Source organism: Dipodomys merriami, unplaced genomic scaffold (genome assembly GCF_024711535.1).
Source record: "Dipodomys merriami isolate MVZ:Mamm:240054 unplaced genomic scaffold, mDipMer1.0.p SCAF_3, whole genome shotgun sequence".
Lineage (NCBI taxonomy): Eukaryota > Metazoa > Chordata > Mammalia > Rodentia > Heteromyidae > Dipodomys > Dipodomys merriami.
In genome coordinates this window covers 14,387,455-14,413,469 of record NW_027204492.1, presented here as the reverse complement: position 1 = coordinate 14,413,469, position 26,015 = coordinate 14,387,455, and the positions used below count along the sequence as shown (strand labels likewise).

General features: G+C 40.6%; 1 protein-coding gene across 1 annotated transcript; it reads left to right on the top strand.

The window, feature by feature from the left end:
• The first annotated feature begins 4,898 nt into the window (after positions 1-4,898).
• On the top strand, positions 4,899-13,411 carry LOC138839341 (integrator complex subunit 6-like). The gene is made up of 5 exons (XM_070038913.1): positions 4,899-4,973; positions 10,327-10,516; positions 12,233-12,337; positions 12,771-12,864; positions 13,198-13,411. Exons 2-5 carry the CDS (start codon positions 10,333-10,335, stop codon positions 13,268-13,270), a joined length of 456 nt encoding a protein of 151 aa, XP_069895014.1. The 5' UTR covers positions 4,899-4,973; positions 10,327-10,332; the 3' UTR covers positions 13,271-13,411.
• The last annotated feature ends 12,604 nt before the right edge of the window (positions 13,412-26,015 follow it).

Sequence of the window (26,015 nt, the reverse complement as noted above, 5' to 3'; positions counted from 1 at the left end):
CCTAAGAAGTCGGCTGGAGGCCCTGGATTTGCCCTGCCAAAAAATGAAGTCTCATCCTTCCACTATTTTTAGATTTTGATTTGATGTGCTCTTGTTCTACATTCCCAAATCTACACAGCTTATTAATTTTCAGACTTTTCTTTCTTAATATTAGAAAAGTATAAACTCCATTCGTACTTTCACTTAAACTGCAACTTATCAGCTTGATGATGCAATATTTTTTTTCATACTCAATTGCTGTTGTAAGGTGAATCATCCCAGAAGCCACATTTTGAAATACAGAATATTGGAGTCTTTACTATCCAGTTAACAACTGCAGGCAGCCAGTTGTTACAAAGGCCTGCAGCACACAAATGCAGCTAGGAAACAGGCTAAAGAGGAAAGAAAGAACAAAAACAGTACAAACAATACCAACAATCCAATTCATCTCCAATGGAGAGCTGAATTGGGACTCAATGGTGACTGGAGACAAGCCAGGAGACAGGACACAGGACATGTTCATGGAGACACAGGTGGCATGGCGTCCTGGCAGATATGCTGGTCCAGGTCTAAATAGGGTTGGCGCAGGGGGCAGAGCCACAGGAAATTCCCACTCCCAGGCACTGAACTGACAGATTCAGTAACCTATCAGCCAAGTGCCTGCCCCTGCCTCCAGGGATCTGAACACGCCCATCACCTGGGAGGCAGAAGATGGGCAGGGGATTTTCTTCCCTCAATATGAAGACAAGATGCCATGTGGCCAATATGGCTCCAGCCAGACCTGACCTCCTTACTTCATTGCCTTTTTGTCACTTTTATAACATTTTAGATGAGGTCTATGTATGTTGATCTGGCTGACCCCTGAATTCTGAGCAAAACAATCTCCAGCCTCCTAAGTAGTTGGAATTCAAGTGTATACCATTGTACCTGGTCCTCAGTTGTATTTATTTAGAAGTCTGTCTATATTTCAGGATTCCTTTTTTTATATCAATATTAATTTCATTGCATTTTTTATTTAAAGAATATGGCCCATGTGAAAATAATTGTTCCTACTGTTAAAATTGTGGCCAGGTTTTGCATGTTGGATTTAAATGTTTTGAGAAAAATCAGTATTTTATTAGAAAGTTAGGATAAGAGTACAGAAAAGTTGAAGAACCTTTCATGAATGAGATTTTTTTATCATAAAACCTACACCTTCAGAAGAAAAGGCTTCTACAGCAAATTTAATGAAAAGAGATATTCTTTTAGGAAGAATGTTACCAAAAGCTGACTTGACAAAGGGTACTATTCTGAAATTAAGGGAAGGATTTTGTACTTATTAATGTTGTTCTCACTCTTTGCAAGGTATCTGAGATTTTCAATACATATGACATTTTCAGAGCCAGAACTCACACTATTTAAAATTACTTACAGGAAATGATGTGAAATTTGTGAGGGTCATTGGCTTTTAAAACAGCCTGAAAAGTCTCTCCACTCTCTTGACTTCCTAGATCAAGGAATTGGTGTGAACTAAAATCCAGTGTACTTTTTCATCATTCTTTCCAAACTTATACTTGTTTACATGTTTATATTTAATTAAATTATGGTTGGTTGACGCTTGTATGTCTAATCTGGGGAAAGAAACCCTCTGAAATGCTTCAAGTGCAGGAAGTTGCTGCAATACTAAGAGCTTCCTGCAGGTGGGACCAGGGGCAGCTTTCACAGAGGATACTGGTACATTCTCCTTGCTCATACTCACCTTCCCCCATCATCAGCCCTCCTGTATTGTGACTCATATTTCCTATGGAATCTCTGTGAAGAGGTCCCAAAGTGTGAAAAGATGTTATTTGTTTCTCAGCAATGTTTGGCCCTCCTTCTATGTCTACTCTGTAGGACTTCCATTTTCTTGCTCTCAATATTAGTGAATGCTTATCTCCATCTTCTTCTGCCTTTTCCTTTCTCTTCCCCTCAACTGTAATAATTTCCATATTATACATTTGTTCTTATTTTCTACCCCATTCTGACATATCACTAGTCAGTTCCTACGATACTTTTCTGATCATTATGATTTGCATTTCTTTTTATTTATTTATTTATTTATTTATTTGTGAACCTACTGTACAGAGGGGTTACAATTACATGGGCAGGATAATGCGTACATTTCTTATCAAGCATTGCAGCCACCTCCTTTGTTTACCCTTCACATCCCTTCCCAGCGACCCCCCCACCTCCCCCCCCATCCTCCCCCCCCCATGATTTGTATTTCTACAAAAGGATCTGTGAAGATTTGCTTCTTAGTTGTCCTATCCACCTAAGTTTTTTCATGCACTCATGGAGCCAAAGGGTATGATGAAGTTTGATTATATTGTGTATGCTGAGGTCAACTTGTTAGATGAGATATTTTTCTGGACAAAAATGTCTGCTCTGAAATACGTTAATTTAGCAAATAAGGATCACATAGATATGCATGTTTTATAAAGAATCCTGTTACCCTTCAGCTTAGTCTCTTGATTTCATTTTCAGATGCCACTGTCAGCCAAGATGTTCATAAGCAGGCCACGGAGAAAGGTCAGTAACTACATAAAGGCTCCATGTTATAATGTGTTCTATTAAAGCTTATATAGGTGACATAGTGAAGTGCTATCACTAGTCTTCTGTATCTGATGACTTTTCTAGTGTCCATAGGGCTAGGCTGCTTCTCCAAACTGGTACTAACAGTTTGGAGAAGAAGACATGACCTATCTACAGTAGGTAACCTTAAAGTTGAAGTAATGCCTGCCCTGGCCATCAGTATCTGAAAAAGACCAAGTTCATATGAAACATGAGCTCAGGAAGGAAATTCAGAAATTGAGAAGAGGAAACTAGAGGGAGAAATGCTAGTCATAAAAACTGAGGATTATTATGATTTTATCATGTATGATAGGTTGCTACTGTCTCAGTAAAGAAGCCTTAGACACAATTACATTTTTAAACTAATTTTTGGGAGTTCCTCTTCACTGTGAATAAAATATCCCAGCAAACCATTTTTCTTTCCATCCTGATCATACTTGGTCAGTGTCAACAAGGAGATATCAGTAGATGTGAGAGAGTATCTCAACTTAAGGATTTCAAATACTTTTCATTCCTCTCCTCCCTCCATTCTATACCATAGGCTCATGATGATGGAGACAGGAATGAACCAAGATTGACTTGTTTCTTCTTCACTTTTAAGAACCACTAAGGGGTTTTTGTGTTTTCAGAATGCAAAAAGGATCTTTTAGTTGATTGATAAAGAGGAAGGATGTATGGAGGTGACAAAGAAGGATCAGCAATTTGGTAGGAGGTCTCTAAAAATGTAAAGTACATTTTTTTAAACTTTTGCTATTGCTGGGGTTGGAACTAGGGAGAGATCATACTTGTTTGGGTGATACTATATCACTTGAGACAAAACCTATTCACTATTTTGGGAATGGAGTCTTAAGGACGTATGTTCTTGGGCTAGCTTAGAAGCTTGATAAATAGGATGTCAGTTTGACAACCTAGGATTACAAGACTGAGCTACCAGATGCAGAATGAAAGACAAATTTATTTTTAAAAATTATGAAATGAGGCTTTAAATCCCATGTCCTGTCTGAGGAACAGAATGTGTTTTATGTTTTGATTTTTTGCCTACTTGTCCTATTTTTAACCTTGTTATAGTAAAATAAACCCTAAGTAAAATGAAAAAAAAAAAACCTGTGGCAAATGTCAAACTTGAAAATGAAGGTGAAGGCATTTCCCTTTAATTTCTAAAGAAGATGAGGATGACTGCCATCAAGTCAACAATATATTGAGAATTCTGAAAACTCAATAGAGCCATGGAAATATAAACGTGTATGGTTGAGAAGGAAAAACTGAAATTCTAATCTTTCACATATGACTTTTCAGTAGATGCACTGCACAATCCTATTAATCCTAATGAGGATGGTAATAACTGTATATACAAGTTTCTGAATTTATGGACAATCATCAGAATCCACTGTGTTTCTGGCTAATTAACAGCATATCCCTAGAAAATAAAACATGAGGTACCCTGAAAGTAAAGCCCAAATATTAAAATCCCAGGAGTTCATGAAATGACAAGTGTGCTACAATCCTTGGTAAAACCTCTTTTTCTCTTTCCTTGTGAAAGACAAAAAGTGAATTGAAACAGGCAAGAAATAAAATGAGTGGTATATTAACATAAACATTGTAGGAGTTTTCCTACTAAATGCAAAACCACCTGATAAAACACAGGAAAAGTTATTCATGAAGAAATCCTCGGTACATGTTTGGACACATTAAAATGAATTCTTTGTAAACAACAAATATACGCAACAACAACAATAAATACAATTAAGGACTGTAGTTCCTTGAAGTTCAGGTTCTTTTAACTGTTCTTCCCTATTGTGGTGGGTTCTTTTAACAGCTCTCCCCTATTGCAGTTGGGAAAGGACTTTGGGCTTGTACAAATGTATCCACCTGCATCATCCACCTAACCTGCACTTCCACCCCAGGCCATAGAGGGCACACATGTGCAGCTCGTGTTCACCCTAGAGGCGATCCTAGAAAGTCCCCGTGGGCCTGCGCTGCACCGCTTCCCACCATTTTGGTCCTGAGGTGTGCCGCCATCCCGGTATTTTGTAAATAAGGCAAGCCGCTGCCCCACCATTTTGTGAGGTACACTGCTACCCGCCACTTTTGAGCTGAGGAGTGCAGCTACCCTGCCATTTTCAACCTGATGCGGGAAGCTAGCCTCCATTTTGGAAGAGAGGAGCGCTGCTATTCCGCCATGTAGGGCGTGAGACATGTACATACCTTGCCATTTTGGAAATGAGGCGGGGCGCTGCTGCTCCGCCATTTTGGCATTGGGGCGTGCCGCTGCCCCGCCATTTTGGAATTGGGGCGTGCCGCTCTCCTCCATTTTGGAAGTGAGGTGTGTTGCTACCCTCCATTTTGCCAGTGAGGCTGGCGGTGACCACAGCGTTACTGAAGTGCTCACAGTCTCCCAACTTCAGGTGTGTATTTCAGCAGTGAGAAGGTTTGGGGAGGCATTTCTTCATTTCTGTTCCCTGCTCACCCAGCTCTCAAGTGTGTGTCTCAAGTATCTCCCTGCTTGTGGTGGGGGAGTCCTACTATTTGGGGACTTTGGGGCTGATCGGGTGGTGATATCGGAATGTTCAGGTCTTGCTTGCTGGTCTGCTATCAAGGGGATTCCAGGGGGTCAATCATCTTGCCAGCAGCAGAGCCACACTTCACCTCACTTGTCGGCACTAAATGGCATCTTCCTTGAAGACCTCATTTTCTCTGCACTGCTAATTGTGAATTTTGGCCATGCCTCTTTGGTAAAGTAGTGTGGCAAAGAGCAGTTTTCTACAGGGGTTGTCGCTTTGGTTTGCACTCATACGGGTCTTCTTTCCAAACCAAGCATGCAGCAAGGGAGTCTTCAGTGTGTGCTTTATCCTAGAAAACAATTTCAGTTGAGGAGGTAGCTTAACTTGGGACTTGGTCTCCGATGTGAGGTGTGTACTTCCCCGCATTTGGCTTGGCTTTAATCACTAGAGAGCTCTTCCTTGGACATTGTCCAACATTTCTGTGTTGGAGTTCAGTGGCTATGTGTAAATATCAGTGCGGCAACATGTAATATTCTTAACAACTGACTCCAAAGCCCGTGCTGCCTAGTCAGTGTTACTCTCACGGGATTTATGCTTGTATTTTTTTGCCAACTAAATGAAACTGAAGAAAACTTTGATGTTTTTCAGTTTATTTGGAGATTGGAGCTTCGAACTCAGATCCTGGACATTGCTAGTCATTTGCTGTGTCACTTACCAACTCCAGGACCCACATGTTTTGCTTTAGTTATTTTTCAGAGTAGGTCTTCCTTTTTTGTTGGAGCTAGCTTGGAGCCAAGATATCCCTACTTATGCCATTCATATGTCTGATATGCGCATGAGAGCTGGTATTGGTTGAGATGCACTGGAGCTTTTTTGGCCCACAGATGATTTGTCTGATCTGTGGCTCCTCTGTACTAATACAGGCCATAGCCACTGTGCAAGTCCAATTTTTACGTAACTTGCAAAAATTTTCCTGATATTTTGTTAGAAAAATTAAATGTGATGCTCTAGGCCTGTTTTTCAAATAACTTGCATAAAATTTGTTGATATTTGTGTTATAAAAATTAGACAAGTTGCTCATGGCTTACAGATATACTTTGAGGCACTCAACAGGCAGAGACAGAATTTCCACTGTACGCTACCTTAAGCAAAAATGACAAGAATCTACCTGAATAAATTGGAGGATATGTAGATAGACTTATAGCACTGAGTGTGGAAACCTGAACTAAAGTGTAATATTAGCTCTCAAAAATAACTAAAGGGAGGAAAAGTACTGGGGATTTGGCTCAAGTTACTCAGTGCTGCACAGCAAATGGGAGGTGAATTTAGACACCATTACTATAAAAATGTGTTTTCATCCGGGCGCCAGTGGCTCACGCCTGTAATCCTAGCTACTCAGGAGGCTGAGATCTGAGATTCACGGTTCAAAGCCAGCCCAAGCAGGAAAGTCCGTGAAACTCTTATCTTACCAATAAACCACTAGAAAACTGGAAGTGGGGCTGTAGCTCAAGTGGTAGAGCGCTCGCCTTGAGCTAAAGAGCTGAGGGACAGCACTCACGCCTAGAGTTCAAGCCCCATGACTGACAAAAACAAAAACAAAAAAAAGTGTTTTCACCTCCACATGTATTCTGGAGAAAATTTGGAGGACTTTCTGCAGGTTCCTGTTATGTTTCCATACTGCCTTTTGGGAGCCTTTTATTTGAAAGAATCTGTTTAACAAATGGTATTTGGTCATTGGAGCTCTTATTCTCTTTTTAAAAAGTTGTCTACCTTAAAGCCACAGACTATCTCAAGTATTCTAGTTTTCCATAAGGTGTTCATGTGTCATTTTTCCTAGTGCCTATGCAGAGGATGAGGAAAAGGACGACCCTTCTCACGAGTTTTGGTTTGAAGGTCACAGATCTAGCTGTTTTATACTCCTGTATTTGTTTCCAGAATGTCTGTTCTGTTACATCATTGTATTTGCCTATCCTGACTCCAGTGAAATATCATTGACATTCTTTTTTCTTTTATACTCTATCCCATATATGCTGATATAAGTTCTGTGTTAATTATTTTGGTATGTCTCCTAAGCCCTTTGATTTCTGTCATCATGTGAGGTTGGTTGCCAGTGTTCAAACAAATTTCACATGGTAGGATTGTTAGCTTGATTATTAAAATCATTCTTGGGTATGTGTGGGGTTGATCATAGTGATTTTTTCCCTCTTTTCATAGTGAGTTGTGCTAAGCACTCTTTACACCTATACTAACAATATTCTTCCTTATTTTCCATAATGGGATCAGTTTTTCTGAATGCTTATTTATGTATTTTATGCATGGCTGTAGCACAAGTTTTTATTCCATTTACTGCTAGACTCTCAATATTTGGGGCTCATTTTCAGTGAACATGTAACTTTCATTTTCTAATGATTTGTTATTAATACAAAAATGCAGGTGATGCCATAGAATTTCAATAAATTTGTCTGTTGACTGAACACAGGTAGCTCAGGCTTACAATCCTATGTACTCAAGAGTTTTTGAGGTTTGAAGGAACATGGTTAAAAGCCATTTCTAACAGAATAGTGTGTCTTCTCCAAGATAGCCAGCTAAAATTTGGCCTGGAAATATAGCTCAAGTAGTAGTAGAGCATCAGACCAGCATATAAAGTGAGCCAGTTCAAGTTCCATCTCCAGTACCTACAAAAAAATCACAAGAAGTCTTTATACTTTTTTGTCAAGTTATTATTATTCCAGTTTGTGAACATTTTATGCATGAATAGGAGTTGAAAGGCAACCCATCTTTTAAAAGGTTGATGTTATTTTCTCTTTTTTGTAGGTAGGTTAACGGTGAATTAACTATTTTTTTAGCTAGCAGGCCAACTCTTGAGCCACAGCTCCACTTACAGCATTTTTGGTGGTTAATTCGAAATGAGTCTCTTGGACTTTCCTGTCCAGGATGACTTCTGTGATCCTCAAATTTCAGCTTCCTGATTAGTTGGAATTACAGGTATAAGCCACTGGTGTCTAGGTCTCCTGTGTGTTTTGAGGGCTTCTTAGTGAAAAATTTCGGGAAAGGGAAGTTTTTATTATTTCGGCTAAATTTTTTATCAGGTAAAATAATATTGAGATTTTTCCTTCTAATTTTCCTAAGTTTTATTCTTCTACAAGCATATCCTTTTCATGTCAGGTTTAAATCTCATATGTCTTTTTCCTCTTTTTAAAATTTCTTTTAGATGAGTTTGTTTTCATTTTCATTCTGTTAGTCTATCTATATAGAACTTGTGTTTGAAATCAGGGCTCTGTACTATATTGGATTGCTTGTTAGGCTGGCAGTGTATCACCTGAGCCATGCCTCCAGCCTGGCTTGTGCTGGTGATTTTGGAGATGAAATATGAACTCTTGTTCTATAAATACCTTTGAACATCAGTCTTCTGGATTTTGCTTAGTGAGTAGTTACTACTAATAGGCATGAGCTATTGTTACTGGGCACACTTTGTTCTTAATATTGTTTTCACCTCATTAGTTTTCCCTCATATAACAGCAACTGTTTGGAAGTAGAGAGCTGTGGCTCAAGTGGTAGAGTGCCAACCTTGAATGGAAAGTCTTAAGGAACAGTGTTCAGGTACTGAGTTCAAGCCCCAGTACTAATGTGCATGCATGTGCTCACAAGCAACACAGAGCAAGTGGACTGCTGATGTAGTTTGATGACAAAATGCCTAATTTTCATGCAGGAGTCCCAGAATTTTTATCCCAGGCATGGGGGAAAAAAAACGAAGCTAATCCTTTACATTGATTGGATTTGGGTTTGATATACTCTTTTGTTGCATTCCTAAGGGTCACAGCACACTTTTTTTTTCAGAATCCCCTCTAATTTCTATATTAACAGCATAATGCAAACCTAGTGATGTAATACCCTTCCTATATTCACTTATAATTTGTTTTAATTCTTTAATCTTATTTTTAGATCAGGTCTCCTTATGTTGCACCAGCAGGCCTCTAGGTCCTGGGCTGAAAAAAATCCTTCTGCCTGAGCCTCTGTAGCACCTAAAAACTGAGGTGTAAGCTGGGCATTGGTGGCTTATGCCTATAATCCTAGCTATTCAGACTGAGATCTGAGGATCAAGGTTCAAAGCCAGCTCTGGCAGGAAAGTCCGTGAGACTCTTATCTCCAATAAACCACCAGAAAACCAGAAATGGCACTGTGGCTCAGGTGGTAGTGTGCTTGCCTTGAACTGAAGAGCTGAGGAACAGTGCCTAGGCCCAGAATTCAAGCCCCACAACTGACAAAAAAAAAAGAACTTAGGTGTGCCACTGCACCTGGCTCTCAGTTAAATAGATCAGAAAGTAGGGTTTGATTTCAGAATGCTTTCTTTTTAGTAGTAATCATGCTCATTTGATTGCATTCCACATAGAACATGGTCTCTGCAAAAAATATTCCCATGGTGAAGATAGTGGCCAAAATTTTGTATTTAAGATGTATTTGCATTTGGGGCTGGGAAGGTGGCTCAGTGGTAGAGCGTTTGCCTTGCATGTATGAGGCCCTGGGTTCGATTCCTCAACATCACATAAGCAAAAAGAAAAAAGCCGGAAATGGTGCTGTGGCTCAAGTGGTAGAGCGCTAGCCTTGAGCTGCAGAGCTGAGGGACAGCGCCCAGGCCCAGAGTTCAGGCCCCATGACCGGACCCAAAAAACTAAAAATTTGCATTTATATTTCAGTTGCTTGCCATACATTTCTATTAAAGACCATAATGCAGGCATCTTCTTTCCTTTCAGTAATAAACACATGATAATCTGTTTATCATGTGTTCATTATAACTTTATAGAGGTATATAGCTCTCACATCATTTCCCTTTTACATCTCTAATTCCAACCCTTTTATTTTTATTGTACTTTTTAATACTGAATTCTGTATATATGAGAAAATATTCCATATTTGATTTCCTAACATGGCTCATTTCAGTTAAGCTGATGATGAACAGTTACATTCATTTCCAACCAACGACCTCTCTTTATGGTGGAATAAAAATCACTTCTGTATTATTTCCCACAATTTTTAAACCATTCATCTGCATTCCTCTCATTGGAGTTATGAACTTTTAGAGGAGTCATTGTATCTTGCTCTGCCATACGTTATGTGTTTCCATGATATTTTGGCTGCTCAGAAATGGAGTCACGCAGAGAAAACTCCATGTGAACCCTCTTGCACTGGAAGCTTTCACTCAGTACATTTTATTAGTGGCTAAATTTTATCACAGAATGTTTCCATTGTTGTTTTCCAGGACATAATGGCTGACGATGCAGGCGAGAATTCTAATAAGCCTGAGAGTCAAATGAAGCCAGTTAAAGAACTCATGGGTCCTCCTCCACCACCACCACCTAAGAAGAAATACAAAAGGTCCCTGGCAGCCAAGAAGAAATCAGCAGGAGATGGAGCATCTCCTGAAACCTCAAGCAAGGGAAAGGACGAAGGTAATCATGTGTTTGATGGGTGGGAAAGAACCTGCATGTGTCTGCGAAAGGAACCTCCTTTGAAATGATGCAAGCATTGTGTGTTGCTGCAAGCATAAAAGTCTTAATGCAGATGAAAGAGGTAGGCTGCTCATATTTCACCTTTTGCTCATACTTCACCTTCCCCTATAATCACCTCTTTCGCCTGGTGTAAAGCAAGGGATCCTGCCTGCTCCTTCACAAAAAAATTCTATTGTAGACTAGGCCCCCTTGGTATAAGGTGGCCTTGCTATTCATTTCTCAGCAATATACGGCCCAGTTATGTATTCCTTCTTTTATGCCAACTTTCTAGGACTTCTATTCTCTTCCTTTCCTTATTGGTAAATGCCTACTGTGGTCTGTCACACTTTGCCCTTTCTGTTCCCTGTAGTGTAATTGGAATGATTTACAAATCACACATTTTGTACTTTCTAGCCCACTCTGACATGATGTATCACCAGTTAACTCCAACAATTCCTTTCTGATTACTCTGGTTTCTATTCCTGTTCCTGTCCATATATATTGCTTTAGTTTGCCACCACAGTGATTACATAAGTAGGCAATTGGATCACACCACATCAAGCCTTGCTAAAGAATATCCTCCAGGCTCTGAAGCATTCAGAAGACCATCAGAATTGTCACAGTGGTCCATAGACTGAACACTTCTTGGACACATCATGCTCTCTATGCTGAATCATAGTGGCCTCATTTTCCTTCTCCTTGCCTTTGCACTTTATTCTCTGCTCCCTAGTTCTTGTCACCGTGACTTCTGTTTACATGCTCACCACATCCTGTCACTCTCTACATGTGCTAATCAGCTTTGTCAAGGTGACTTCCCAGAAGAATCACCGCTTTGCAGCTCTGGACATTCCTTCTACTGCTCCCTTTCACATCCCTGCTTTACAGTTCATCATCAAGAGTCTAGTTGTGAGTATGCTATTGTTCACTGTACATTCACTGCATGACCTACCCCATATAACAGTGTAAGCTGCATAATAACAGTTATAGATCCTGTCTTTCTTGCTTGCTGCTGCTCTCTAACTTATGACCTGGTGCCTGGTAAATCAGAATATGTGTAAATAACTTCCTGGTTTCAGACTTAACACCCCAATTTGACATCAAACAGATTCATGAACAGAATTATCTACACTATGAAATTTTTGTAGGGTAAATATCGGGCACCTGAATATCATGTGAGATTTGCATTTTTCTTCATGTAAATTGTATGAAGTCCTCATTTAATCATGGACGATAGGGGTCTGTGGTGGCCTGCTTCTTAGTTATCTTGTTTGCCCAAATTTCTGCATATATTCATGGAGTGAGAGGGCAGCAGGAGGATTTATTGAATCTATGCTGAAATCAACTTGGGAGGCCTGTAATTTCTCATTTGCAAACATCTTGTTCTGAAATAAATTAGCATGTAGGAGCACCCAAATGTGTATATGGAATTAGGAGACCTCATCATTCCACAGTTCAGCCTCTCAGTTTGGTTTTTATGTGGCACTTTCAGCCAAGTTGCCCATGAACAGACAGTAGAGAAAAGTCAGGGCCTGTCTGTAGGCTCCTTGTCATAATCTAGGCCCCTAGATTTTGTAGCTCTTCTGAAGACTTCTCTGGTATCAGTGTGACTAAACTACTTCTCAAACACAGTAGTAGCACACTTTGGGGAAGAGATACTGACTAGTACCCTCTTCACAGGTGACCAAAAAGCTGTGGCACAGGATGTGCTGCCAGGAGGATCTGAAGACCACAATGCTAACATAAGACGTGAGATCAAGAAGGAAATTCAAAAGTGGGCCCGAGGTAAGTAAGAGTAGAAAAGCTAGGGACAAAAACGAGATTACTGTCATCTCATGATGTTGAATGGCTTGACACTGCCTCAGAAGAAGATTGCATTTTTCACATACATTACAATGGTAGTCGTCTTTGTGACTAAGTGTCCCAGCATACACTTTTCTTGTTTACTTTCTTACCTTACTTGATTATTGTTCACCATATTTTATTGTTAGATAAGGACATGTACCTCACTTTAATATTTAAACACACATAGGCATGCACTCATGCATACACACAGATATACTAAATGGAAACATGCAATCAAACAGGTAAGCACACACAGACATACTTACAAATTCTATGGAACATTCTGTTATGTATCATTACAGATATATGTATTTGCCAATGTTGACTTGTGTTTAACATTTATGAGAAATACCAAAATATTTTTGATTTTCAGGATATGAACGGATCTTCCAGTTGCTTGAGCAAATAGAAGGACCTCTGGAAGTGAAGAAAGAAATTGTTGAATATGCTATCAAGAAAGCAATAAGGTGAGTGACAATAAAAGCTTTCCATCTTCTTTTGCAACTGGGCCCAAGCAGGGCCAGAAATAAGGGTTATAATTGATCCTGACCTTCACTCATGGTAAAGGCTGACTCAAATGATGTTTATATTGGTATCTTCTGAGCCTGACTGAGTTTCCCAAGCCTACTCAGCCCTCTGGCCTACCTGAAGTCTGAGCTGAACCACATATTGACAGTCTTTATCCTTGCTTGTTCCTTACTTACACATAGGCGATGGTCTTCCAAGTCCTTGTTCCTCAGTACTTCCCAAACATTAGTTCTGTGGACATCTATTTCATGACCCTTCTCTTTAATTTTCAGATTCAACTGCCGAGACTTAGTTAAGAACCTTGAGAAGACACTGAAAAGATTCGACAGCCGTCGTGTCAGATAATGCAACTTTAAGCAAATAATTCTCTTACAACATTTATCAATAGAATGCCAGAACTAGTTTGCTGTGTTAGAGAATGTACCAGGCTAATGCAAAAACCTCTGAACATGTTACCAGAGAATAAAGAGGGGGAGTATTTGAATGTTACAGGTTTCTATCAATAAAGGTTTCTGGCCCTATTTGGTTTGAAAGTATATTGTATTGTAGTATGTTTGTTTCCTCATATATATCATGGTGTTATTTTCTCACTAGAAAAATCCTATTACCTTTATGGTCTGTGCAACAGGTGGGAAGAGTCATTTTTACTCTTGCCTTGTTTTTTTATTTTAACTTTGTGATTTCTTCAGACAAGCTCTCCCTGTGTATCCTCAGTGACCTAGAAATCACTGTGTAGCCCCACCAAACCTCGAATTCCTGATGCCCTTGCCCCCAGGCTCTTCTGTGCTTGAATGGAAGGTGTAGGTGACCACAGCTGGCTTCCTTATCTCTTTGTGTTCCTTTTGTCCCAAGAAAGCTCTCAGCAGGTCATAATGTCTGGCATGTCATCATGGGATTATTTACATACTTTTTCCTGAAGGTTCTAGTCCATTAAAAGTCCTACCTCAGAGCCGGGTGCCAGTGGCTCACGCCTGTAATCCTAGCTACTCAGGAGGTTGAGATCCTCAGGCCAGCCTGAGCAGGAAAGTCTGTGAGACTCTTCTTATCTCCAATAAACCACTAGAAAACTAGAAGTGGCATTGTGGCTCAAGTGGTGGAGCACTCACCTTGAGCTGAAGAGCACAAGGACAACACCCAAGCCCAGAGTTCAAGCCCCATGACTGACAAAAAAAAAGTCCTACCTCAATTACCTTGCTGATACTTAAAAAAAATGATTCAAGTAATAAGTACACTTCCTTTTGAATAGTATCATCCCCTCCCTCATTCTCTGCCAGTTTTTCCCTTCCCAGCTTCCTGCCCCCCCCCCCCCCCGCCAAAGTTGTATAGTTCATTTCTGACAGCGTCTAGTGTGAAAATTTCCACTTAACTCACAAAACTCAGGTGTTCATGGAAGGGCTCAAGACATTGCAAACATGATGCTCTTCTGTATCCCAATTTCCTCTGAGAGCCAGCAGTCATCATTGAAGATGCTATAGTAACTTATTTTGCCTGTGACTGCCTAAAAGTAACCCAAAGTGCCCAGTTGAGGTTGCAAAGTTGAGTGGGATTCCATAAGTTTGTTGCATGAATTGTTCCTTCTGTAGAGCCCAGGCTGTCCTGGTAGTTGCTACATTGCCTATGATTCACGTGAATTCAAATCTTCTGCCTGTCTCTGGATGCTCAGTTTTGGGGTATACCCAATATATCTTGTTCCAAACAAACACAGGGTTTTCTTGTGTGTGTGTGTGTGTAATAGTGTTTGACTTCAGCATTGGGATTTACAGGTAAATAGGCAATATGCTACCTCTTGAAGCATGGCGTGCCTAAAGCTCTCTTTTCATTGTTGATTTTTCTGGGTAAAGTTTGCTTAAATTCCTTGGTCCACCTTGGCTGTAATCCTACTTGTGTTTCCCTGGGTTGTGGATGACGTGTGCATGCCATGCCATCTTGTCCAACCATTAATTGAGATAAAGTCTCATGAAATTGTTTTAGCCTACACTGGCCTTAAATTGCAATGCTCAGTGGAGTAATTATAAATTCCAAGCTTAAAATTTTTCTCTGTTGAAAAAGAGCCATAAACTTGTAGCCAAAAGATGCTTTCATAAAAAATGAAGTTTTGCTACATGATGTGAAAGAATAATGAGAGAAAATTACATTTTTGAGGGTAGGAAGCTAGCTATTTATGGCTTTTTTTAAAAAAAAATCTGAGACTAATACAAAAACTTGGTATCTGATGTTTTCATTCATAGGTTGATGCTCTTACCACCTGAGCCATACCTCCAAACCCTGGAGCAGTTTCTTAAAGTGGATCCTACAGCCTTGCTACCTTGTAGATTATTTCAATCCAGCCCTGAAAGTTCCTGTCAAGAAGCCAGAACTCACTGAAGTTCTGGCTCAAGAGATAGAACATTTCTTTAGCAAGCATATAGCCTTGAAGTCAGACCTCAGTAATAACAAAGCTAGAACTATTACTGAAGTTTTAAATAATCATGCCACTCTGAGCATGGTGAGAAGTATGGCAAGGTTGGTGACACACTGTTAGCATGACTCTTGTTATACATTATTTTCTGGAAGAAAGTGCCATGTTTAGAAATGATGCAATGTGGGATACTATGATGGCAGACATGACCCTTCCTAAGACTGCAAATGATTCTCCCAAAGCACAGTGGGTGGCAATGAAAATTTAAATCCACAGTAAATGTCTTAAGTGCAAACAAAAGTGCCTTTTCCCTGATGGAAGCAGATCAAAATAAAATACTTTACCTGCCACCTGGAAGCTGACTAAGCATTCTGGCATATGGTACCATATTAAGAAGAAAACAGCCATAATGTCAATATTTATGACAGACTGGAGAGATGGAAGTGACTGACAGAATCAGTCTTGGTGATTGGAAGTTCATTTTCTGGGCCTATGTTTACTGCCTTCTCTGACACTGAGAATTGATGTTCCTATTTTGTAGGAGATGAGATGGTACCCCTAAGGAGGTATGGGATTCCTAGGACAGTAATCTATGATAAGATGGGATGGAAATGGAGATCTTAGTCTTACAATTTTAAGAAGGAAACCTGCCACTCTAGTGATCTGGAAAGTATTATATTTTTTTCTTTTGTTTCCTTTTTGTTCCATTTCTTTTTCTCTTATTTCCTTTCTTATTTTCATTTCTTTTTTTCTTTCTTCCTTTGCCTTGCTTCTCTTTTTTCATTTATATTTCAGGCTGCCCAGGACCACACAGTCTCTCATCTCAGCCTCCTGATTACTGCGATTGTAGTTATGGACCATATGTATTCCAAAAGTTTCTCTTTGATTCATTAATAGTTCTTTGGTCATAGGAACTACACAACATGTAGAGAGTGAGAAAGATTTATTTAGAGAATTAGCACACTGGATTGAGGAAGCTAAAGAGTCCCACAACAGGTCATGTACAAGGTACAGACTCAAGAAGCCAGGTAGCATGGCTCAACTTATGTCTGAAACTTTAGAACCATGGAAGACAAAAGTAGTTCTCAGTTCACAGGGGTCTGGGTGGTGTGTTGGGTTGCACTAGTGTGAGTCTAAACCCGTATTTCAACTTTATGAACTTTTGAGAATGTTTTGTAGGGAAATTTCAGTGGTAAACTCTCAGGCTTTATCTGAGAAATTCATAGATCCTTCTTTGAGGTGACAACAATTGTGCTTGATTGTATATTCTCAATTGGTGATTTTTCTTTTTTTTTCTTTTTTTCCATCGAGGGGCTTGAACTCTGGGCCTGGGCGCTGTCCTTCAGCTCTTCAGCTCAAGGCAAGCGCTCTACCACTTGAGCTACAGCACCACTTCCGGTTTTCTGGTGGTTTATTGGAGATAGGAGTCTCACGGTCTTTCCTGCCTGGGCTGGCTTTAGAACCGAAATCCTCAGATGTCAGCCTCCTGAGTAGCTAGGATTACAGGCGTGAGCCACCAACGCCCGACTAGTTTTTCTTTTCTCACTATCACAAAGTGGGTTATGAAAAATCTGTTATTCTAATAGAAACAGAAACTTCCTTGAACACAATAAGGACCTCCCCACTGTCTCTGTCTCTGTCTCTATCTCTGTCTCTGTCTCTCTCACACACTCACACATGTACATACACAGGTGACTTTGATGATTCCTCAGCGGATCATGGTTTCACATGGGTTGCTCTTCTCCCAATTTCACATCCTCAGCGTGGGGAGCTGGAAACAGGCTCCAACCTGTTTGTCACAAAATGATGAATACCTTCAATCTGCCATCCTTCCTCACTGCTCTTTTCCTTGCTTTCTTTCTGTGTGACTTTTGAATGATTATGTTATATGGTAATGCAGATATCTTTAGATTTTCCTTTGTTTCCAGTGTCATTCTGTAGTTTTATTTATACAAGCAGTGAAGGGCATTTTCTGGAATACCAGCTTTAATCCTTTTTAAACACATTACTATAAGAAGCCAAATTGTAATGATACAGCAAAATGAGGCCACTGGCATTAATACAGACAGCAAAGGCCTACATCCAGGTGGTGCTGACATCAGGGAAATTCCCAAAACCTTCCTTGCCTGAGTGGTTGCCACTGACTAAGGCTCAAGTAGCCTGTATTCACAGGGGGTAATTGGTATTGCTGCATGTCATACTCACGACCTCGTGCAACAACCAGTGTGGAACAAGGCAGCCCACAATTGCAGTGATGCGATTCCTGAGATAACTAGCAGGCTGTTCTCCATATTATAGCATTATTTGATTGTATGCAAATTTGACAAATGTATCATATTGTTCTGTAAGTTTTGTTTTCAGTATTTGTATTCTTCTTGAACTTTCTCTTCATATTCTTTCAACCAATGTTAAGAAATCTTCCCAATTGGCCGTAGAGTAAATAAGGGCTGGGTTTTTGTTTTGTTTTATTTTGTTTGTTTTTCTTTCCTGGTCCTATGGTGAATTTGGTCTAGGCAGTGTCACTGAGCTCTTTTGCTCAAGGGTAGCACTCTACTACTTGAACCATTGTGCCATTTCAAGTTTTCTGGTGGTTAACTGGAGATGAGTGTCATGGACTTTTCTGCTGGGTCTGGCTTCGAACCGTGCTCCTCATATCTCAGCATCCTGACATAGCTAGGATTACAGGCGGTGAGCTATCAATGCCGGGCTGGACTGTTCTTTTCTAATAATGAAGATTCTGCAGATGAAGTCCCTGGCGAAGCTGGCCCACTGAGGGGAAATGTATGTGGCTGTGAATGAGAACGAAAATCTGGATCTGTCTGCTGGAAACTAGTTTCTAAATGTCTTTTCTTCTGCATACATTTCTTTTAAAAAATTTTTATTTATTTTTTATTGTGAAAATACTGTATAGAGAGGTTACAATTACATGGGCAAGATAATGAGTACATTTCTTATCAAGCATTGTAGCCTCCTCCTTTGTTTCCCCTTCCCATCCCTTCCCAGCCTCCCCCCATCCCCCACCCAATCATCCCCCTACCCACCAAAGTTGTAAAGTTCGTTTTTGACATGAGAACTTATACTTCTCATTGTTGCAACGGGTCCACCTGTATCCTTATTTAAACGACTTGTTTTTCCCTTTCCTCTCCACAAATTATACCGACATCAAATGCAGTGAAAGCAGGGGTTATACTGTGGGGGAGGGACATACAAAGCAACAAAAAAATAATCTTTTTTTTTGCCAGCCCTGGGGCTTGAACTCAAGGCCTGGGCACTGTCCCTGAGCTTCTTTTGCTCAAGGCCAGCACTCTACCACTTGAGCCACAGCACCACTTTTGGCTTTTTCTGTTTATGTGGTACGGAAGAATCGAACCCAGGGCTTCAGGCATGCTGGACAAGCACTCTACCACTAAGCCACATTCCCAGCCCCAAAGAAATAACCTTATAAATGCGTTAGAAACAAATGCATGAAAGAAAAAAGCATTTAAATACATATAGTAGGGTTCATTTTCGTAACATCACCTTATCTGACCTTTTCTGCTTGACTCGTACATATACTAGATATTGCAAATAAGGGAAACCATGGGGCCTATGTTTCTTTGGGCCTGGCTTACTTCACTTAATATAATTTTTTTGCAAGTCTTTCCATTTCCTAACAAATGGGGCAATGTCATTCTTTCTGATGGAGGCATAGAATTCCATTGTGTATATATATCACATTTTCTTGATCCATTCATCTAAGGAGTGGCATCTTAGCTATGGTAAATAATGCTGCAATAAACATAGTTGTTCTGGTAGCTTTAGTGTGGTCTTGTTTGTGATCATTTGGGTAAATGCCCAAAAGTGGGATTGCTGGGTCATAGGGGAGATCTATGTGGAGTCTTTTGAGAAGCCTCCATACTACTTTCCAAAGTGGTTGAACAAGTTTACACTCCCACCAACAATGATGTTTCCTAAAGAATTTGTTCCGTATTAAGGCCAGGAAGGAGACATCACTAAAGGGGGTTCCGTACTGTGGTACTTCCCTGGCCAGGTGGCTGAGAAGTAGGCAGTGGTAGCCTTGGTTGAGCACTAGGGGGCGCCAAGACGCTAGGCTTGGCAGCGGGTGGAAATCCAGAGTCCCTTCTAAAGTAGCTCCACACGCTAAGGCGGGGAGGTGGGAGGGAGAGGCAGGGTTTCCTAGGCGTTTGGCTGGAGTTGGGTCACGGAGGGAAGGGATGTAAGAAGGGTGACTCACTGACCACCTAACCAACGGGTGCAGCCGGTAGTTGTCAGGGCGCCTGCCCAGAATCTGGCTGCTCTGCTGCAGCGGTCACCATCTCCGTTTGCCTACTCAGCCTCCACCTTTCGCGGCAGGGGCAATGACTAGGGCCGGTAGGGCAAGGGCCGGAGAGGAGGTGGCCACTCACTGGCTGCGCAAGGCGGGGCCTTCCCGCCTTCTCAGTCCCTGGGTCCCCTGAGAAAGGTTCTGACTTTGGTCTAGGTTGAGATACCCTCTAGCGGAAATCGACTCCCTTTGGAAGTCGATCCAAGGCTGGGCCGCAACTTCTAAAGGCGCCAGAGATCTAAAGTTGCAAATTTCCAAAGGCGCCTCAGAAGTTTGCATGCGGCGGCAGATGTGGACGGCTGGCAAGATGGCTGTACGGGCGTCCAACCTAGATTTGTTTTTTCAGCTAAGAACTGACCCATAAGTTTCCAGCACAGTCCTCTGAAGGGTGCATCGCTGAGGGGCCGCCCTCAGTCCCTCCTTCCCCGCTCGCCCCCTCCAGACCAGGCCCACCCTGTGAGTCCGCAGGAGCCAGATGAGACTGGAGAAGGGACCAGACCTGGTGCTGGCCACAGCAGCCCACGGAAAAGACCTGTACTCACTCTCTCTCTCTCTCTCTCTCTCTCTCACTCTCTCTCTCTCTCTCTCTCTCTCTCTCTCTCTCTCTCTCTCTCTCTCTCTCTCTCTCTCTCTCTCTCTCTCTCTCTCTCTCTCCTCTCTCTTCCTCCCTCCCTTTCCCTCCCTCTCTCTCCCTCTCCTTCTCCCTCCCTCCTTCTTCGTCTCTCCCTCTCTTAAAGTTTTAACATTAGAACTTTTCTCCAGGGGAAACATACTTCAAGGCTTGACTTTTGCACAGATATTGAGTAAAATACAGATTTGTCTTGTGTCTCTTCGTAGAAAGGTAAATCAAAGCTTCTAGTACTCATTTTATTCTACATACTATGTGTTCAACTAGATCTGTCATTGAAATTATTGGTTCAATGATTCAGCATTATAAAAACCAATAGGTCTCTGTTACATAATAAAATATCAGTTCGGGGGGAGGGGGGGAGGATTGGGAGGGGAGGCTGGGTAGGGATGTGAAGGGTAAACAAAGGAGGAGGCTGCAATGCTTGGTAAGAAATGTATGCATTATCCTGCCCATGTAATTGTAACCCCTCTGTACAATATGTTCACAAATAAAATAAAATTTAAAAAAATATCAGTTTATTGGTCATCACAATTGTTTCAAGTGCACCTTACTAACAAAAGTATCAGTTAATCCAGTGTAAAATTTTATACTTTCTCAGACTTACTGTGAATTTTGTTCTGTATCTTAAGTAAAATTATAATAATGTTCTCAAGCTATCAACAACAGATATGTACGTTTGTGAACTATGAATTTTCTAATTAAATTTTACATGCTAAACATGATTTTTTTAATTTAATTTAATTTTATTTGTGAACATACTGTACAGAGGGGTTACAATTACATGGGCAGGATAATGCGTACATTTCTTACTAAACATTGCAGCCTCCTCCTGTGTTTACCCTTCACATCCCTTCCCAGCCTCCCACCTCCCCCCCAATCCCAATCCTTCTCCTTCCCCCCCTTCCCCCCCCACCGACGCTAAACATGATTTTTATATGATACTGTTTCTTTTATTTTTTTGGGTCCGGTCGTGGGGCCTGAACTCTGGGTTTGGGCACTGTCCCTAAGCTCTTCAGCTCAAGGCTAGCGCTCTACCACTTGAGCCTCAGCGCCACTTCCAGCTTTTTTCTTTTTGCTTATGTGGTGCTGAGGAATCGAACCCAGGGCCTCAGGCATGCAAGGCAAACGCTCTACCACTGAGCCACCTTCCCAGCCCCTATGATACTGTTTTAACTATCAAATGTCAGTATTTTACTACAATTTTATTATAAAATGTATATTACCACTAAATGAACTTTGACTTTAAAAAGCAAATTTGCTTTAGTTGTACATTATTTGTTATGAATACAGACCTGTTTAAAGGCAAAAAAAATTTTTTTAAGTATATTCGCCAGGCACTGGTGGCTCATGCCTGTCTGTAATTCTAGCTACTTGAATGAGATCTGAGCATCGTGGTTCAAAAGCAGCCGGAGCAGGAAAGTCCAATTAACCACCAGAAAACCAGAAATGGTGCTGTGGCTCAAGTCGTAGAACACTCACCATGAGTTGAAGAACTGAGGGACAGGCCCACAGTTCAAGCCCCAGGACCGACAAAAAAAAAGTGACCCATACTTCCATGTAAAAAATTTTTATTGATACTATATGAACACAAAATTTCTAGAAAACTACAAAATACCTACCACTTTATCAAGAAGGCATCCAAATGTGTCATTTTGCAAAGACATGAAAACATCTTTGGAAGCTCACACAAAAATAGCATTTTCAGAGTGATGAAATAGTTACACTGTCATGGATATTTAAGTTATCACATGTATGTACTATGAAAGCTAGAATACATTTGTTTTTACAAAGTACTTTGTAAAAAAAATTCTCAGCACACGAACTCTATAATTTTCATATGACTAAGATAATGTACTGTGAAAGCTAGAATACATTTGTTTTTACAAAGTACTTTGTAAAAAAAATTCTCAGCACATGAACTCTATAATTTTCATATGACTAAGATAAATTCACTTTAAATTCACCTCTTAGAGTTTTTCTTGTTGATCCAGAGGCTTGAACTCAGAGCTTGGGCACTGTCCCTGACCTTTTCTGCTCAAGGCTAGAGATCCACCTCTTTGAGCCACAGATCCACTTCCAATGTTCTGGTGGTTATTTGGAAATAGCAGTTGCACAGATTTTACTGCCCAGGTTGGCTTCAAACCAGGATCCTCAGATCTCAGCCTCTTGAATAGCTAGGATTATAGGTATGAGCCACCGGTGCCCGGCTCTAGATTTTCTTTTTAATTGGAATTCTTTGAGCTTTAATTTGTATGCACAGCTATAAGAGCACTTATAGCTGTGCATACAAATTAAAGCACATAGCATACACAGTAATTACATCTGTCATGTCACTCTCTTTAAAAAAAATAATCTGAGATATCCATACTGGATATCTTGTCCTCCTTGATGGTATCTCATAAATCCCTTAGTCTCTCTTCATACCTCTTTTTCTGCCTCTTCCTTATTTCAAGCCTTGACTGCAAGTTTACTGATTCTTTTGCATGGTCAGATCTACTACTGTTCAGATCTACTACTGTTGAGGCCTTTTAGTGAGTTTTTGAATTAGTTACTTTATACTTCTATTCCAGAATTTCTCTTTTGATTTTTCTTCATAATTTCTATCTTTATATTGATACTCAACTTTTGTTCATGTATCAATTTCTTGAAATCTATTTGGCTAGAGTCTATATGTGCTACTTTAATTTATTGTCATGATGATGATTATTTGTAATCTATGTCAATTCATAAAGCCTAGTTTTTCTAGTGTTTGTAGAAATTTATTACTTTAAGCTATGTTTTGCCCTTTATTTTGTGTGCCTTGCTTTAGCATTTCAAAAATTAGTTTCTACCACCGAACTGAATAGTTGTATATTTGTACAGAGAGGATTTTTGCCTACTCTGGACACCTCCCAAATTCTTACTATATCCTCTCTGGGCTTGGTTTTGAAAAGTTTTTCTCATTTCTACTTGGACATCCCCCTAGTGTCTGCTTCTAAAACTGCAGCTTCTCAGATGTACTTACGAATACTGGTGCTGCACCTACACTATATGTGGTATCAGAGACTCTGGAACATGTCCATCCACTGAGGTTAGTTATGTTTAACTAGGGTGAAGGCATCTAATGCTTGTGTTTTCTTACAGTGGTGATTGCTCCACATACTATTAATTCCGTGTTTCTATGTGGAAGAAAGGGTCTCTTGCTTCCCATTTTATAATTCTAATGACATCACTTCCTTAGTACATTACACTTAAAATAAACTATAACACCAGATTTCTTATGTGGATGGAATGTCAGAGCCTTTTGATTTAAATGTGTGTTCATTGAGTAAAATAATAACTGCCATTTTCAGACTGCTTAGTAGAAGTGGTGGTTTGGAAATGTCGTGTTTCTTAGTGCCATTCTGGAAGGTGGAAGTCACTAAATTCTCTTTAAATTAAAACTTATGGCAGGCAACATCTTCTGTGAAGCAGCACTTAGCTGTGTATTATGGTCACATGATCATGGTAAAAGGTGTAGAGGGCTGCATGTGTTTTGAGAAGCAAATGCCTGTTACTGTGGATCACAGTTGGTAAGGCAACATTTTGTACTTTTCAGTTTTTAGCTCTCCATTTGTAAGAGAATATTCTGGAACTAGACACTTGATCAGTCAAGACCGCTAATGCACAGTGGTGAGGAGGTGCCTTAGGGTCTAGTCTCATGAGGTCACATGGAGGGGAAAGAACAATGGGTTCAGACAGACTTGGCTTTGAAGTTTTGTTCCAAGTAGACTATCATTTGTGTGCAACCTGGGGCTAGTTAACTTAGATTTTGCATTTCCAGATCCTCAATTTGAACTGAAGGACCTGAAAGAATGTGGTGTCTGGGAACATTGTTGTCAAAATGAGTAGCATAATAGAAATGAATAGCTACCTCTAAATGTTCTAAGAACACTCTGGAAAGAAAACTATGGGATTAGACTTTAAAATTCCAGCAAAAGTCCATATGGAAGATCTGAAATACTCTGCAATTGCTGAGAAATAAGCCGAAACCTAATGGAACAACACAGAAAGAATATCCTAGAGATCCACGGTCAAGAGTCACTGATCCCACAGGACCATAAAACGTGAACTTTAGATGAAAAAAACAAGTATGGTAAATCACATTCTAGGTCCATGAGTTAAATCTTAGCACTTAGAGCTGGGAAAAAGTGGCTCTCGCCTGTAATTCCAGCTACTCAAGAACATGAGATAGAGATCTAGAAGGTCACAGCTTGAATCCAGCCTGAGCAGAAAAGTCTACAAGACTCCAACTCCAAAGTAATATAAAAAGTCCAGGCTAGAGTTGTAGCTAGAATGGCATATGGTGAGCCATACAAGTGTGAAGCCTTGAGTTAAAATACCACTACAGAGGAAGGAAGGAAGGAAGGAAGGAGGAAGGAAGGAAGGAAGGAAGGAAGGAAGGAAGGAAGGAAGGAAGGAAGGAAGAAGGAAGGAAGGAAGGAAGGCAGGCAAGCAGGCAGGCAGGCAAGAAGGAAAGGACGAAAGAAAGAAGGAAAGAAAGAAAGAAAAAGAAAGAGAGAGAAAGGAAGGAAGGAAGGAAGAAAAAAGAAAGAAAGAAAGAAAGAAAGAAAGAAAGAAAGAAAGAAAGAAAGAAAGAAAGAAAGAAAGAAAGAAAGAAAGAAAGAAAGAAAACATCCCTGAGACTAGTCCCATTAAGAGTTAGGAGGTATGGGGATTTATAGAATGTCTCAAGGTCTATGGGGCATAACACTGAAGGGGGTGGTTCTGGGAGTCTAGCCTATGTTCCTTTTCTCTTTTGCTTTTTTTTTTTTTTTTTTTTTTTTACTAATGTCAGCAGATCAAATTGAACACACACAGCTACCTATATAAGACTCTCCTCATCAGAGGCACACAGCAAAGGAATCGACACTCAACCAGGACAGGAACCTTCAAAACTGCAAGCCAAAATATTCCCTTTCCTTTTATAAGATAGCTATTTCAGGGCTGGGAAGGTGGCTCGGTGGAAGAGCGCTTGCCTTGCATGCAGGAGGCCCTGGGTGCGATTCCCCAGCACCACATAAGAAAAAAGGAAAAAAAGCCGGAAGTGGCGCTGTGGCTCAAGTGGTAGAGCGCTAGCCTTGAGCTGAAGAGCTGAGGGACAGCACCCAGGCCCAGAGTTCAGGCCCCACGACCGGACCCCCCCACCAAAAAAAGATAGCTGTTTCATAGTTTTCTTTACAGTGCTGCAAAGCTACTTGATACATCACACCATACTGACAAATGTTTATGCTGTTGATAGTGTCTCCATTTTCCTCAGATGGACCCAAAGTCAATTGTTAGTGCGTCATTGTGTGTTGGAAAGATAATCTGAATTCTCAGGGAAGCCATGGTACTGAGATGTGAATTGCACTAATTTAAAAAATGCCCAGTTGTCACTGTGGCTCATATAGGGACTGACCGAAGTCAGGTCACCTCATAATGGGCTCAGGTTTTCCCCAAATCCACTTCATCATGGTTTGTGACACCATCAAGAATATGAAAGAATACCAGGCACCAGTGTCTTATACCTATAATCCCAGCTATCCAGGAATCTGAGATCTGAGGATCAGAGTTCAGAGCCAGCCAGGTATGAAAGTCCATGAGACCTTTATCCCTAAGTAACCACCAAAAAAGAAGGAATAGAGCTGTGGTTCAAGTATTAGAGTGATAGCCTTGGACAAAAATACTTCGGGGAAGGTACCCAGGCTAAGTTCAAGCCCCAGGGCTAGTACACACA

What these genes read in the sequence shown, in the direction of transcription:
- LOC138839341 (XM_070038913.1), top strand. Translation starts at nt 10,333, where the DNA reads ATGGCTGACGATGCAGGCGAGAATTCTAATAAGCCTGAGAGTCAAATG. An exon ending in AAGCAAGGGAAAGGACGAAG is followed by an intron (nt 10,517 to 12,232) that starts GTAATCATGTGT and finishes CCCTCTTCACAG; the next exon opens with GTGACCAAAAAGCTGTGGCA. An exon ending in GCTATCAAGAAAGCAATAAG is followed by an intron (nt 12,865 to 13,197) that starts GTGAGTGACAAT and finishes TTTAATTTTCAG; the next exon opens with ATTCAACTGCCGAGACTTAG.